General features: G+C 40.0%; 1 protein-coding gene across 1 annotated transcript in view; it reads left to right on the forward strand.

Moving 5' to 3' along the window:
* The window catches only part of Myrfl (myelin regulatory factor like), a 116430-nt gene that overhangs the window by 47214 nt on the left and 52586 nt on the right, over window positions 1–16630 (forward strand). The window contains exons 6-10 of the mRNA XM_076855407.1: window positions 5113–5266; window positions 8998–9193; window positions 12322–12398; window positions 13542–13652; window positions 15242–15332. Of these exons, the coding sequence (XP_076711522.1) occupies window positions 5113–5266; window positions 8998–9193; window positions 12322–12398; window positions 13542–13652; window positions 15242–15332 (629 nt within the window). The remainder of the gene's footprint in view (window positions 1–5112; window positions 5267–8997; window positions 9194–12321; window positions 12399–13541; window positions 13653–15241; window positions 15333–16630) is intronic.

Raw genomic sequence — 16630 nt, forward strand, 5'->3', positions numbered from 1 at the left:
AATGTGCATAGATTAACCCAGGGGTCTTGGTAAAATGAAGATTCTGACTCAATCAATCTGAGCTGGGGTCTGAGACCTGAGTACCCAGATGAGGCCAATACTATGGGTTCACAGAAGACCTTCCAAAAAGCAAGACTTTAGTGTATTTCTCCAATGGAAGGAAAGTGGAGAGTTGAACTTTCTTTGCACTCAAATCACATTGGCAGGTTTCTGATTGATCTTTGAAGTTATGTAAAATCATCTTAGAAGTCTTCTGTCTGATGCCCAAGTGGTCAGCCTGTTTGTTTTCTTTTTTTCTTTCTATTTTATCTAAAATGTGATGCATTATGCTTTGAGCTTAGAGACCTGATCAAGTTGGGAACAATTTGGTCTTTGGGAGTTTAAGGACTTGAATTTCCAGAATTTTCTTTAGCATTTGCCATAATATTTGCTAGGGAAAAGGATAATACTCCAGGCCAAATTTATTAGCTACTGTAAATACTCATATGCAGGCAGTGTGAACGGTGCCCCAAATTCAGGGATTGGGAATCTCTTCTCTCCCCGTGAGTCATCTTGGCCAGAACAACAAGTTTTCCTCTTGGGGCTCCTACTCCTACTGCTGTCCCTGAGCTCTAGAGGATTACACCACTCTGCAAGGTGGCTTTCTCACCACCTGAAGTTGCTTCCTTTGTCTTTAGCCACCCCTAGTTGGAGCTGGTCTTTTCAGGGATGTCTGGCTTCAGCTTCAGCATAGGCTGAGGGGGTCCTTCAGTGGACACTGATGTCACCCCCTCAGCCAAATTCCACATATCACCATTCCCTGGGAGTGCTATGTCATGACTGCGCTGGGTACCCAGCCTTGTAAAAGGTAAACCTCTTATTTTCCTTTTACATGGATCCACCATAACCGACATCTGACCTCTCTATCCCAGAAACACAAAATGCTAAATAAAGCCCCACCTTTTGATGACACAGAGCTCTTTGTCCACCTTCCTAAGCAAAGATACCCTAGTTTCTTCAGGGATCCCTACATCTAGCCTGCAGCTTCTTTATGATTCTCAAACATAAAGCCTGAACAAATTCCTAGCCAGACAAGGGAACCATCTGTTCACTTTCCTCCAGATGCACCAGCTCAGTGGAGGATACGGGGCAAGTCACTCAAACCTTCCAAGAGTTTCCTCAACAGGCTGGATTGTTGCTCTGGCCACTCCCAGAGTTAAGCTCCATCCTGTGATGGTTTTTCTGCTGCCCGTCCCAGACAGGGCATTGATTTTTTTTACCATCTTCAAGTCCTGGGAGAGTAACTGAAATGTCTCAACACATAGGAAACCCTGAAGTCCCATTTAAAGGTCAGTAAAAAAGCTGACTAAAGATAATTGTTTCCAGACAACTGTTCAAGAATGAAAATGAGCAGGTTCCCAGGGCCAGAGGGAGGCAGGGAGACAAAGGCAAAGACTTAGTTAATCCAAATGCCATATTTTCATTACAGTTTATATTTTTAGCACAAGTTTTAGTGGCGAGCTCCCACTGATGTTGCAGAGGATAGGAGTTTTTACAAGGTCCTGGGGAAAGAACACAGTAAGAGAGGAAGGGGGAACTTCTGCCAGTCTTATAGGCAGCAGTAGGTTTGCCAATTTTTAATGGGAGATTTCTAAATCAATCATTTAGGCTCTTCTGGATCTTTTCCTAAGAGGTACATGTTGGCCAAGGGTTCCAAGATCTCATTTATTGAGGTCTGAATGTAGAATTCCTGGGTTGGTAGGAACAGATGTAAAATCTTGCTTAGAGAGAAAACCACTGGTAGGCAGGCTCCTCTTAGCTGGTGCTTGGCCTCACTCAACCAAATAAAAGAGGTTCAAGGTCTCCCTGAGAGGCTTCAGCCTTCTTATATTTTGAGCCTCATATGTGAAAGGGGTTTCCAGCTCCAGAGCCAGAGCCATTGGCCCATGGTGAGAGGTATATTGGCTGTGTTCACCCTCTAGAATCAGGAAAGTGCCAGTCTCATCTGTCTGGTATCTGGGAATTCTCAGATAATCTTTCTTGATCATCAAATGATAATAATTTCCACTTATCTCGGCGATTTGTTTAGAGCAAAGTACACACAATATTTTGAAAGGCGTCAGAGGCAAGCTTTCCATTTCCTCCACGGGGTGGGACTCAGGCATTTGCTGCCTTCACACTTCTGTTTCTCTCGGTGTTAGATTTTCTCAAGAGATCTTGCATGAAGAGCAGAGAAGTGTTTGAACCCTAGCTCTTCCACTCAACAGCTGTGACACCGGGCAAATGCTGTCAGGACTTAGAATCTTAGTTTCTACTCTGGTTAATGAGATTAAGAAAACTTGCTTCACAACCACTCTAGAAATGTTTCGTGGCCTCTCTTCAAGCATATCTGCCAACCTGAGAGTAGACCTGGAATAGAATATATCATATCATATTGTTCCATTTCTATAAACTCCTCTGTAAGGTTAGATTTCAGGACAATTATCAGTTTTTGACAGGAGAAATTACTTACTGGAAGAAGGGCTTTGGGGGGGTCTCCTAGAGGGCTGGAAGCAACCTATTGCTTGATTTAATGGTAATTACACAGAATTCATTTCATAAGAAAAATAAAATTGGGTGCTCATGATCTGTGTACTTTTCTTTATATATAAAATACTCAGATAAAAAAGTTTATTGAAAAAGAAAAGGATCCTCACCTTGAAGATGACTTTAGGAGCTGGTAAAATACTAGGCGAAGTGTCTGTGCATGTATACAGAAATCACCCAGAGTAGCAGCTCTTGTTGTTAGTAGTAATAATAAGTCCCAGCATTAGGCTCAGCTTCTGTCTGGAATTACACCTCACAGGAAAGCTATGACCGTGTTACTTTTACTGTTTTGAAACCTTTGCTGTTGTGTTAGGCAGGGCAGGAAATGCTGATTTCTGAGGATGATGCCAATAGTCCCAGTCCCCTGACCACCCTCCCTATCAGTGTCTGGAGGAGTGGAGCTGGCCTTTGACCATGTACCTGGGCACATTGACCTTGCTGCCAGGCTTGAGTAGGAAGCTGGCTGTGTTAGCTGGTTTGTAGCCAAGTACTGCCAATAGTTACCTAGAGTTATATGGAGGCCAAGCAGCACTTCCCAAGCGTATCTGAGTCCCCTTGCTGCAACAAGTATAGGTGATAATGACAGGGACACTAATATCCAAAGGCAGTGTTGTTTAAATGCTATGGTGGCAGTTGCTGGATTAAGCACTTCATAGACATTATTCCTTCATGGGATCCTTGCACCACCCCTGGAAGGTATATATGGCTATTCCCACTTTGCACATGAGGACATGGAAACTCAGAGAGCTTAAATCATTTTCTTAGGAATGTTCAGCCATTAGGTATAAAGTTGTGATTCAAACCCTTTGACTCTTCCTTGACCTCCTCTCCATTGTAGGAGAGAAAGAAGGAAGAAATGAAAGAAGAAAGGAAGCACTGGTTTCCCCTTTCTCTGAATTTGATGGAAGCAGAAATGTGGAAGGGCTTTATTTATTTATTTACTTTTTCAAAAATATTTTAGGCCAGGTAGCTTTTGGAGGAGTGAGGGAAGAGAAGATCCCACCTCCAATGTCCTTAGGTGGGAAGAAATTTTTCAGGATTTTCCAAAATCTCTCTAGCGTGGGAGATTTGGCCTTATAAAAACCAAAAAAATACATGTTTTGCTTAGGTGACATTTGATGACGATACTCCAAGAAAAATCTCATTTTTTGTGACATTTGAGATCAAAAGCAACTGGAAGCAGGTCTATTGATTTACTTATTTCAAGAAGACCTCAATAGAAGCCTAAAGAAAGGAAGAGTTAGATGAGCAAAAGAAAACCCATCCCTTTGCTACTGCATTTCCCAAGCTCTGGGCTAAGTGGCACATTCAATAGAAGTTAATGTCCTATTTCTGGGTTATTGCTGACAGCCTGCACCTGGTTTTACCAACACCCACTGTTTCCCTTTCACTCCTGACGTCAGGCATGAGTGATGGTAGAAGAAAAGGGAAACAGCAAATATACCAATAGCATTTTATATAAACACAATCTGAGGTTGAATTGCACAGTTTGGGAGGCATATTCAAATTAAGAGAGAGAGCTTACAGGGATTATTCAAAAATAGTGGTCACCATGTGAAAAGGCTGTTATTTGACCATTTTTGATGAACAAAAGTGGCAATTTCATATAGTTGATATTACATGCTAACAAGAACTCTGTTACTTTATCTTGGTTTGAACTTCTCAAGGTGTTTTCACTTTATTATTTTATTCTCTATGTTAGAAGGTGGGCAGCACATATTTTTAATCTCTATTCTACAATGGAGAGAAGTAAGATAGTAAGTGAATAAATAACTCATCTAAATTAAAAAGGGTAATTAAAGCCACAGAATCTTGGTGCCACCAAGACCTGTAACAAATTAGGGTATGTTGGTTGCAATTAACAAAAACAAAAACATCAAATTGCCTTATACGCAACAAAGCAAAAGAGAGAAAGAGCAACAAAACAAAACAAACCCTTTAAAACCAGTGGCTCTCTTGGCTCCTGTAACTTAGGAGGGTACAATTGGATCGCAGAACTCAAATCAAATCATCTGATCAGGTGCCCCTCTTTGTTAACTGCTTCTATTGGCATAACTTCATTCCCAGATGGGCTTTTCCCTTATGTTCCAAAATGGTGCCAGCAGCTCCTGGACATGTTATCTCATGGGTTCAAACCTCATGGAAAAGAGTGAGCATCTTTGAACCCACATTTCCCAAAGTGCTGAGATCCACTCTGCTTGGGTTGGATTAGCCCACGTGGCCACCTCTGAAGCAAGTACTGAATATTTACTTTGATCTATTTAGACCCTCCTAGGGCTGAACGTAGACTTCTCTGAATCACATGGTAGAAGTAGTAGATTGATATTAAGGATGAAGTCTCCTACAAGTGTCCACCACCTCCCCATAGCAGTCACTGATCTCAAGTTGCTTGTCTTACTGAAGAGGACACAGGCAGCAACATGCCTCCTACCTCCCAGCATTTGACACCTGTCCCAAGGTCACTCTGCCTCACACATGGCCATGCAGCTGTCTGTGAATCTAGGAAGAAGAATCTAGTAGGAAGGATCTAACTCACCTGTTTCTTTGCAATGACAGGTAGGAGTCACAACAATGAAGTACAGGACCTTGACGGCGAGGGACAGAATGGGATGCCTGTAGACCAGTGCTCTCCTTCCCTGAAGTGGCAGCCATACCAAAGCGTTCCTTGGCATAGTTTATTAAACAGTCATTATGAAAAACTGTAAGTGGCCTCCCCAGTGCCTGGGGGGTGGAGGGCTAGAGGCTGAGGGGGAAGGGCAGGTGCTGGATCTCAGTACTGAACCCAAGTATTTGGGCTTGGGTGTCACCCCATCAAATGGGATGGGTCAATGAGAAAGTGTCTGTCATACACCTGTTTTGCATCCTGGATGAAAGATAGTTGGAACATGGGCTTCTGGCCTTCAGGACCCAGACTTGTAACTCTAACTCATTATAATTTACCTACTAAATGCTGGGGAGAGAGGGGATCTTTCTGGGATCTCATGCCCAGTTTAAACTAAAAGCTGGAAGATTGAGTTTTCCCAATACACTAACATTTAGTCCTGCAGTTAATTTATAATACCACAAAAGACATTTTTGGGGTCACATTAAGTTGTTATCCAGTGACCAACTCTAAAATCAGTATTGTCAACACATTGCATATTTTGAATGTTTAGCCTGCATCCATAGTTGGTGGTTTCCTTATATTAAGAGACTGAAATCAAATCATACAAATTATCCTAAAATTAGAAAAGTTTCACCTTATTTTTTAACACTACAGTTGAAAAAATAAATGTGCACTCATGCATTATTGCTCTTTAACGTGCTTCTCTTTATTCCTTAGGGTATAATTTATCAACCCAAGGCTGCTGTTATTTTCGTTCATTATAAATACCTTTTTGAAACACTAAAAAAAAGTCAATGGTTAAAAAAATAGGATTTTGAAGTAATAAATATAATATGAAATGAGATACATTGAGCGATAAACTTGAAGACCTCCTTGGTATTTTCCAAATTCAAATATAGCAAAGTTTATCATTAAGATGTTTATGTTGGACTAGAAGGAAGAAATATTTCTCTTAAAACAAAGCCTAAGCCAGGGTGTGATTACAGGTACACCCCTGTAATCCCAAGACATCTATTGATTAAATACCCCTATAATCCCAACAACTAGTGAGGCCAAGGCAAGAGGACTGTGCATTTGAGGCCAGCCTCAGCAATTTAGCAAGGCCCTAAGCAATGTAGTGAGATCCTGTCTCAAAATAAAACAATAAAAAGGGTTAGGGATGCAGTTCAGTGGCTAGGTGACCTGGGAGTTGGTGTGTTTAATAGGAGGAAAAGAACACCAGTTGTTGTATAATTGAAATGTCATGACTTCATATCTTTGCTATTATGTGAGATCAGAAAATGAAAGTATGAATCTATGGGTTTTGGTTTTGAGTCTCAATCTTTATTTGATTTTCTTGGGGCACAATCCACATTCTCTCTGAAGCATTAGTACCAATGTATGACACTGTCCTACACAGGCACATGATTTTTAAAACCCTTAATACTTTTCCATCTGTATGCATCTGAGTTGATCAATCTTTGAGGTATTATCTCTCTCTTTTTACTTGAAGAGATTTATTTAAAAATTTGTTTAAACAGCTTGTCTCTGCTCCAACAAACTGGAAAAAAGGGAAAACAGAGATGATATCAATTCAAAGGTAGAGAGGCAAATTTATTTTGAATACTTTGCCATAATTCACTTTTCCTAAGCAAAAAGGAAGGCAAATAAATTCATCCAGTTTATAATTCAGGCTCTCTTGATTTTACTAGTCATGCCATTGAGAGAGAAAAATCACTTGTTTTTTCTTTGATAATTATGTAGACTATATTACAAAATATCTCCCTAAATTATGTAAAAGCAATGGAGTTAGGGTTTAAAATTTATTTAACTTTTATTCTGAATGATGTTTCAAAGTTGTGCTATAAAACAGTTTTTTAAAGTCAGTTTAATTGACTTGATGTTCAACTTTTAATGTCAAAAACATAATTGCCCCATAATTCCAGTGGCTTGGGAGGGTGAGACAGGAGGATCACAAGTTCAAAACTAGCCTCAGCAACAGTGAGGTGCTAAGCAACTCAGTGAGACCCTGTCTTTAAATAAAATGCAAATAGGGCTGGGGATGTGTCTCAATGGTTGAGTGCCCCTGATTCAATCTCCGTTATATACACCCCCCCAAATAATAATAATTGCATTCTCAGGTAGATTTCTATAATCAGAGATTGGCCTTTAAGGCCCAGAATCATCTTCAGTATAATTCTTGTTGGTTGATTCAGGCTTTCTTAAATTACAGACTAATGATCATGTCTGGGGTATAAACCTTACCTTCTTCTTTCAGAATTTTTGACAGTTAAGCATGGAACATCACAAAAAAAATTTCCTTTTTTCTTCAAACAGAGACAGTTTTTTTTTATTACCCTTAATAGTGAATTTATACAATTCCATCCATCAAGGCCTTAGAGTGTAAATTAGCAGATTAGTTCTAGAAACCTGGCTCAATATAAATTTCGCAGATGGCCTAACACATACAGGTTTATCAAATTCTTCATGCAATGAATTTACCTTTTGCTATTGGTGGGCACCATGATTGTGAAGCCTTTAACTTATTAGCTACTGAAGGTAGTCAATGACTCAGTGACTTGATCCATTGAGGAGGTGCTTAACTTACAAAGAACATGAACATTCTTTTCCTGCAAAACCCAATAATGGTTTCTGTTTCTGGAACTAGAGCAAAATTTAGAAACTCTATGTTGTTATTATAATGGCAGCCATCCAAATTGAGATCCCAGGAGGCAAAGATCCACAAAGTAGTGTAGTACTCATGGTTCCATAGTACTCATGTTTCTTTCCTGAGAAAAGAAATCCATATTTAGGAACCCTGAATTAAAAATCATTCCATATCTACAACCTGTATGGGAAAAACTCACCAACTTTTATATTCTCCTCTCTACTTCATAATGAACACACTTAAGTTGTTTTCTTTGAATTAACATTTTTAGAATATTTCATTAAACATCTTACACTCAAAGGACTGCTATTAAAAAAGAGGATGAGGAGCTGGGGTTGTGGCTCCATGGTAGAGCACTTGCTTAGCATGTATGAGGCACTGGGTTCCATCCTTAGTCCCACATAAAAATAAATAAATAAATGTACTTGTGTCCATCTACAACTAAAAATTGAAAAAAAAATTAAAAAGTAGCAATGATAAAACAAACAAAGTAAAAAGTCTGATTAGCTATACGGCCATCATCCCATTCCTTCTTCAATAAGGAAAGTCACTATGGTAGGTTTCTAGCACTATTACCAGATTGGAGAATAAAAAGGAAATGACCATACTCCATTAATCAACAGGTTTCCAGTTAGCAGAGTAACCAGATCTGATTACTTTGATTTAAAACTATTCCTGGCAATTCTGACCAGTTTGCTTTTTCATACATGTACCAATGGACTTAATATTCACTCATTTGAGTAATGATGGCAGAGCTGAAGAGACCTTTTTTTTTTTTTTTTTAAAGGAGGAAAGAAATTAATTCTATGCCAGATATTCCTAGTAACACGGTGATTTCTCAACTTTTCACCTACATCTTTGCATTGTGTTGTGGAGTCAAATTAAGGGTTTAGAAAGCACAAAAGGGATAGGGAGTCTAAGGAAACAGTGCTTCTATTTGGCAATAATTGAACTGCTTCCTTTGGAGAAGAAGATAAAAAGCTGGGAGAGAGCCCACTGTGTTTTGAAAGATTGTTTTCATTTCCTCAGTAAAAATTCAAGACATCTATTGATTAAATATAGCAAAAGGCGCCTCCAACACTATATTTTCTTGAAATGTTTTTACAGTTGATATCATCAGTGAAAGAAAATGTATAGAAAATATTTGTAAAATTGGTTTTTTTGATTCCTCTTTTCATAGACCTGATGTGGGCTATCAAGTTGTCACAGACAAAGGATTTAATTTCTCGCCAGCAGATGAAGCTTTTGTTTGCCAAAAGAAGAACCATTTTCAGATAACCATTCACATCCAAGTTTGGGGAAGTCCAAAATTTGTTAAAACCCAAATGGGCCTAAAGCCAATAGAAATGTTTTACTTGAAAGCTTTTGGAATTAAGGTAAATTTTAAAATTTAGCTTAATATAATTCAGTCAACATTTATTAAGTTTTCCATTTATCTATTGCTGTGTAATTTACCATCTCAAAACTGACTTAAAATAATAATTATTTATTTGGGCTACAAATGGACAACTTGGTCCAGGGTTGGCTTTAAGACAACTCTGTTCAGGAGTCGTCTGCTGGGCAGCTCAGCTGGGCCATTTCCAAGATGGCTCACTCACATGCCTGTCACATTTGGGCTGGCCACAGTCTGGAGCTCAAATGGACCATAGCTGTGGGGTCTTAGCTTTTCTCCATCTCCTTAAGGAGTAGTTTGCACTCCCTCACTGCATGGTGAGTGGGTTTAAAGAATAAGTGTTCCCAGACACAGGAAGTGGACACTGCCAATTTCTGAAGACTGAGCTCAGACAATGGCACAGCACCACTTCAGACTATAGTTTTTGTAGTTTTCAGTGTATAAATCTTGTCCTGCTTTTACTTTTATTTTTATTTAATTTATTCTTCATTATTTTATTCTTATTGATGCTGGTGCATTTTTCATATGGAGTAGACTCGTAGTTTTTACCAGATTCTCTAAGAGAAGTTTTGACTTTAAAAAAGACAAAGAACCAGCCAGGCACGGTGGTACATGCCTATAATCCCAGTGGCACAGGAGAATAAGACGGGAGGATCACAAGTTCAATGCCAGCCTCAGCCTCAGTAATGTACTAAGCAACTCAGTGAGACACTGTCTCTAAATAAAATATGAAAAAGGGCTGGGGATGTGGATCAGTGGTTGAGTGCCCCTGAGTTCAATCCCTAGTATCCCCAATCCCTGCAAAAAACCAAAGAACCACTATTTTAGACAGTGTCCCTTTTCCATGGTTTAATAGAGGGGAAACTGAGGCCTGGTCATGTTATATAATCCATCCAAGTTAGTAAGTGACAGAGCTGAGTTTAGAATTCAGGTAGTATGACGTCTGAGCAGTCAAAAGGTATTTATTAAATTATCACTTCTTAGCCAGCTCCTTGGCAGGCACGAGTATTCATTATCTACATATTTCATTCTGATGGTCAGCTTGGGCTTGGGTGTGGGATATCCTAAAATGAGGCTTGGTTACTGAATACAGTGGTATGGTTGGGATCTGGAATGTCTCCCAAAAGCTCATGTGTTGAAGGCTTGGTCCTCAGTGCAACAATGTCCATGAGTGGAGTGTGACCTGCAAAAATGCTAACGTCCCCAATGAGATACTCGATAGCATGGATTAGTAATTAAATGGACTACTAGGAGGTGGTGGAAACTGTCGGCAGGTGGGGCATGGTGGGAGGAAGTAGGTCACTGGGGCCTTGTCCCTGGTCCTTTCTCCCACCCTTCATCTTTCTCTGCTTCCTGGCTACCATGAGGTTTCTGCCTTGACGCCAGCTGAACATGGACTGAAACCTCTGAAACTGTGAGCCAAAATAAATCTTTCTTCCTCCAAGTTGTTTTCCTCAGGTATTTGTCACACTGATAAATACACACATCAACTCGTGTGCTCCCAACAGAGCTCTTAAAACAAAACAGCAACAAAATAAACAAATACAAACAACAAGGAAATAAACAATAAAACATACTTTTCTTACTGTGGAAGTAAAAGGATTTCATTGTAGCAAAAAAATTTTTTTAATATATATTTCTTTTAGTTGTCAATGGACATTTATTTATTTATATGTGGTGCGGAGGATCGAACCCAGTGCCTCAGGCATTCCAGACAAGCGTGGTAGCTGCTGAGCCACAGCCTCAGCCCTCATTGTAGAAAATTTGAAACATAATAGAAACTTATGGGGGCTGGGGATGTGGCTCAAGTGGTATCGCGCTCGCCTGGCATGCACGGGGTGCTGGGTTCGATCCTCAGCACCACATAAAAATCAAATAAAGATGTTGTGTCCACCGAGAACTGAAAAATAAATATTAAAATTTAAAAAATAATAGAAATATATGAAGAAGAAATAAAACTCACTCATATTCAGGATGCATCATTTGGTAGCTTAATTTTTCTTGTTATTAAAATTAATCTTGGCTGGGTTGTGGCTCATGGTAGAGTGTTGCCTGGCATATGTGACGCACTGGGTTCAATCCTTAGCACCACACATATAAATAAATGAATAAATAATAAAGGCTCATTGACAACTAAAAGTAACACATAACTTTAAAAAATTAAATGAATCTCATATTGCTAATATTATGTTTTGAAATACATGATATTATTAAGAACCCCATAAAATATTGTTTACAAAGATGATTCAGTTTTATATCCTAGAGATGCATAATGTAAATTCCTGTACTATTGGAAGTTTCACTCACTTCCAGTATTTTTAGGGTTATTAATAAAACTGCACTGAACATCTATATGCACCCAGCTTTGCATGAGGCCAAATTCCTAAGAGGGAATTTACACATCAAAGATGTGAACCTTATGAAAACTCTTGATGTAGGCTGCTCAATTTCTTTCCAGAAAGATTGTTAAAATGCAAATACCCAGAAGCTACATATTACATGCCTGGTTTCATTAGGCTCTTGCTACTATTCATGGAAATAATATGCAGTAGGAAAAAAAGTATGTAGTAGGTGCTGAACAAATGTCACTTTCTATATTCTACTTATTTATATTTTATATTGTTTCTTCATATTAGAATATAAGCTTCCCCAAGAGCAGTTATTTTTGTTAATTTTGTTCACTTCTTATTTCTAATGTTTAGAGCAGTCCCTGGAACATAGTAGGTGCTCAATAAGAGTTTATAGAATGGATGAAAAAATGAAGGAATGCATGCCTTTGTGCTGCCTAGCTCCTGTATTTGCCTCCTGATGTTTCAACCATTTATAGCCCACTCTATGTTCACTGCTTACCTGAAATACTCTGTTGTCTTGTGTCGTCGTTATTTAACCTTGTAGGTCTTTGCTTGTTGTGTCATCAATGGTGCACTGCTTTAAGGCAGGAACCATGATTTTATGTTTTTCCAGTGATTTACAATCCCTGCCCAAAGTCTAGCATGGTGCCTTGAAGACCCTTTTAAGTACTGAAATATTCTCTACTAGTGAACATATTTATTAGTAAATAAATTAATTTGTTAACTCCTTAAGTAATTTACTTTTTGTTGTTCCATATAGGTTGAAGCCACCAATCAAATAATTGCTATTGAACAGTCCCAAGCAGATAGGAGCAAAAAGGTTTTCAATCCTGTTAAGTAAGAATTTCTTTTCTGAATTCCTAGGTGAATGTTTTGGGAAGATCTATCATCTAATTTGTTTTGCTTATTTAAGATGAAATTCACTGTTAGAATCTAAATTAGTAATAATATGTCAATATTGTAAATGCATATTTATCAACAAAAATAAGATTGGTAAAATACATTGAAATAGTAGCGGAAATTCTTTATTAAAAGATCCATTTAAAAAATAATTCTTTATTACTAAAAACCTTAATAATAAATTTGGTTCCGTAAAGTAGATTATAGCTATATCTTCCTTCCAATTTTTTATTTAAATTAGCATGGATTAATTTCAAGGTTCCAGATCCAAGCTGTGTATACAATTCATTTTTCTTATTTTTTTAAGACTACATTGATAGATGGCTGAATGGATTCCAAGATAGAAAGCATGCACCACTGGTAGAATGCATAGCAACATGGCAGTCCAAAGTTAGAGTTCTGTCTCTAGAATGATTTGGAGTGGGGTTTGCTCTTTGGTTCATTTGTCTGGGAAGGCAGTCAAGACAGCTCAGGGTTTCCACCCTCAGTCAACCCCATTGGGCTGGGAAGAAGATGGTCCTACAACCGACAAACCAGGCACTTGGACAAACAGACTCAGATGGCTGGTACTTCTGGTTCTCCGTTGCCTGAGCAGGCTGGGCATAGCCTTCCTTTGGAGGAGGCTGCCTCCTGTCACTAGACTAGGGAAGGACAAGTACTTAACGGGAAACCAAGGCCTTCAGGAAGAGCCTAAAGAAGTTGCTTGCCAGGAGGTGAGTGCTATAGCAACAGCACAGACAAAAGGCATCTTTCCTCCCCGCTGTGAAAATGACAGAACCCATGCGCAGTGTATGGAGAGCACAGCCCTCATGCATCACAAACTCTGGGCAGAGCTTGAGCTGAGTGAGCATTTCTTGGTGGCTTGAAAGTCATTCCCTGGCCTTCCCTGGCAGCCACTCCTGACCTTGCTGTGGAGTGTTGACTAGTAATTGGTGGTTGGAATAAACTGTCCTTCACGGAGTGATGAGCACTGGGCTCTAAGCACACTGGACCCACTTGAGAGTTTAAGGAGTGGATTGGATATGATCAAGGACTCTGTGTTCTCTCATGATCTCTTGGTGTTTCTGCTGTTCATTTTAGAATTGACCTACTGGCTGACCAGGTCACTAAAGTAACGCTGGGACGTTTACACTTCAGTGAAACCACTGCAAACAACATGAGAAAGAAGGGGAAGCCAAATCCTGACCAGAGGTATTGGTGCCACTGCACACACCAGGTGGCCAGTCACACTATTTGACCGGGAAGTAGCCTAAGAGCTCTCTGGCAAACTGGGTCTCCTTAAACTGCTTTCCTCCTTTCTCTGACTCTTTCAGTTTAATGGTATATCCCATTTACCATCCGTGTCTTTATTCTCCCATCCTCACTCCTCATCATGCCCACCCTCCTGACCAGCCTTGATCCCGCCATGAGTTTCTAGAGTAACCATCTCTTCGTGTCTCATTGCCATCTTGAATGGAAGACTGATAAGCATTTCTCAAACGTGTGCGCTGGTCATGAAGCATGGCTATAACTTTTTTGATTAAAAAAGAAAATAAAATTGCCTGCATGATTTAGACTTGGGGTTCTCAAAGTGTGGTCCCAAGAGTAGCAGAGAGAGCAATACCTGGATGTTAGAAATTCAAGTTCTCAGGTCTCACCAAAAACCTACTAAATCAAAAACTCAGGAAGTGGGCTTAGCAAATTGTTTGTGTGTGTGTGTGTGTGTGTGTGTGTGTGTGTGTTTTAACAAACACTCCAGGTGACTCTGATACAATGCATAAGTTTTGAGAGCCACTGGTTTTAGAACCAAGGTTTTGGTATTGGGCAGAATTGAGTTTAAACATTTGATGCTGCCATTCACCTTGGGCATGTAACTTAGACTCTCAGAAACACATTTTTCTGTCTTATAAATGGTGACACTAACAATTCCTACTCGAATAAGGTTGTTTTAGGGACCCAAGTGAAATAACAGGTAAACTGCGTAGCCAACCATGAAACATTTTGAGTTCACAATGACAGTTAATAACAATACTTGTGATATTTATTATTCTTACTGATTTATTTTAGATACATGAACAGACTCTTGTTCTAGATGAACCAAAGAACTTACGTAGTGTTATGAAAGAATTTGTTAGCTTTTTTTTTCATGCAGTTTTTAAAGCCAAAGCTTTTCTAGTTGGGATAGTTTTTGTTTTGATTGTCAAACAACAGCTAATCTTAAAATCATCTCATCAGTTTTGAAGAAGCAATGGGAGCACAGAAGATGAAAATTGCCTTGAGAGCAAATGGAAGGAAGGTTCAGGTCTTTGACTAAAGTTCAAACCTGAGAAGGTGTAGGAGGCACAGTCCAGAGGTTAGGGTGGGAATGATCAGGTATGGTGGGCTAGCCCTGATGAGACCAAGCCCAGGACAGGTGACTTGTGTGTCTCTGGACACAGGAACCTCTGGTGGCTTCCTGTTGTGTTTGTGGGGGGTCCTGTTCTGAGGGCCCAGGAATGGTGAGGGAGGCCAAATGAGCACAGGCGGGCTGAGCCCATGTTCCCACCAGTATCTCTTCCCACAGAGGGCCTGCAAAACAGCTCACAGCCACCTCCAACTGGACATGGGGCAAGTGGGGGACAGTAGCATGTAAATCAAATAATTGCTCTCTCATTTCACCTGGGGACGAAGTTTAAAGCAGAAGGGAAAAGACAGTCTCTAAATCAGTAAACTCAGCTAGGTAAGTTCACTACTGATTAACTGTTGCATGAATTGTGTCTCTGCCCTGATATGTTGGTGTTGGTCTGCTGTTTCTGAACTAGATACTTCATGTTGGTGGTTGGACTGTATGCTGCTAACCAAGATCAGTTCTATCTGTTGTCTGCCCACATCTCTGAAAGGATCATTGTAAGGGTAAGCTCAATTCTCTAATTATTCTGCATCCTGGCTTATTTTCTCCTTTGTAGAAAGGATTTGAATTTCCAATGACACGCCTGAAGTACTCTATGTCTTAATTGATGATAATGATGATGATAATGGTAACATTAGAAACTACTGCTTTTGTTTTTACACAGTGGCTCTCAACCAAGGCCAATTTTGACCCTTAAGGATCATTTGGCAATGTTTGGAAACATTTTTAGTTGTCACTAAACTGGCATCTAGTGAGTAAAGACTAAGGATAGTAATCTGGGATTCCCTGGCTGTTGCAGCAAATCTGATTTTGAGATTGCTTATTGTTTCTGATGTTGCTTTGGAAGAAATAAAGACTGTCATTGTTTTCTTTCTTACTGCTGCTCAACACCTTACAATGTACAGGACAACCCCTACGCAAAGAATCATTCTTCCCCAAATGTAAATGATCCTGAGATTGAAAAATACTGATTTTTGCTCTGTGTTTTAGGCACTGAGCTAAACAATCTATACATGACATCATTAGACATTGTTAGACAATCTACATTATATTCTTGAAGCCCAGAGGAATTGAGGCTCAAAAGGGTAAATATCTTGCCCGTGATCCCACAGCCTGTAATGATGGAGCCTGGATTATAATCCAGCTTTCTCTGCCTCCAAAGCCCATAGGGTGAGCAAAGTGCCAGGGGGGTTGTCAGTTGCCCCAAAGTAACTGGTGACCCCAGGGAATCTGGGCCATTGTCATTCCTAGCTCATAGGAACGGCTCAATGCGTTTTGCAGAAGGATCACAGCTGTGGACAAGAGCCTTGGCAGCCAAACCAAAACATCAAGCTGTTGGCAGCTGCAGCAGCAGCTGCGTGAGGTAAGGCTGGCCACTGCCGAGAATGCCAGGGCATGAGGTAACAGGTAACCACAGGCCCGGCAGCCCTGGGAGGGGCCGTGTTGTCATCACTCTTTTGAAGTGATACAGGGAGGATGTGCAACTCCCGCAGGGAAAGTCATTTGCTGCTGGCATGCTCAGGGACGCTGTTCATCTAAGGCCCTGGGGGACAGATCTGCCCACTTGGGAGTGGTGTCTCTCCTTGCCTGCTGTTCTGAAACAAAGGGCCCTCTGTAATTCTTTCAGTCAATTAAAAATAATAAGCCACCTATTAGTGGAAATCCTTCAATGACCTCTCAGAGTTTTAGTGGAGGTGAAGTAATGATATGGAGTCAACACCTCATGGGTTCGGATGGCCCTGTGAAGGCCACCGTACGTGCCCCAGGGTGTTTTTTGGGGGGACTTGACATCATCTGAAGC

Source organism: Callospermophilus lateralis, chromosome 4 (assembly GCF_048772815.1).
Source record: "Callospermophilus lateralis isolate mCalLat2 chromosome 4, mCalLat2.hap1, whole genome shotgun sequence".
Classification (NCBI taxonomy): domain Eukaryota; kingdom Metazoa; phylum Chordata; class Mammalia; order Rodentia; family Sciuridae; genus Callospermophilus; species Callospermophilus lateralis.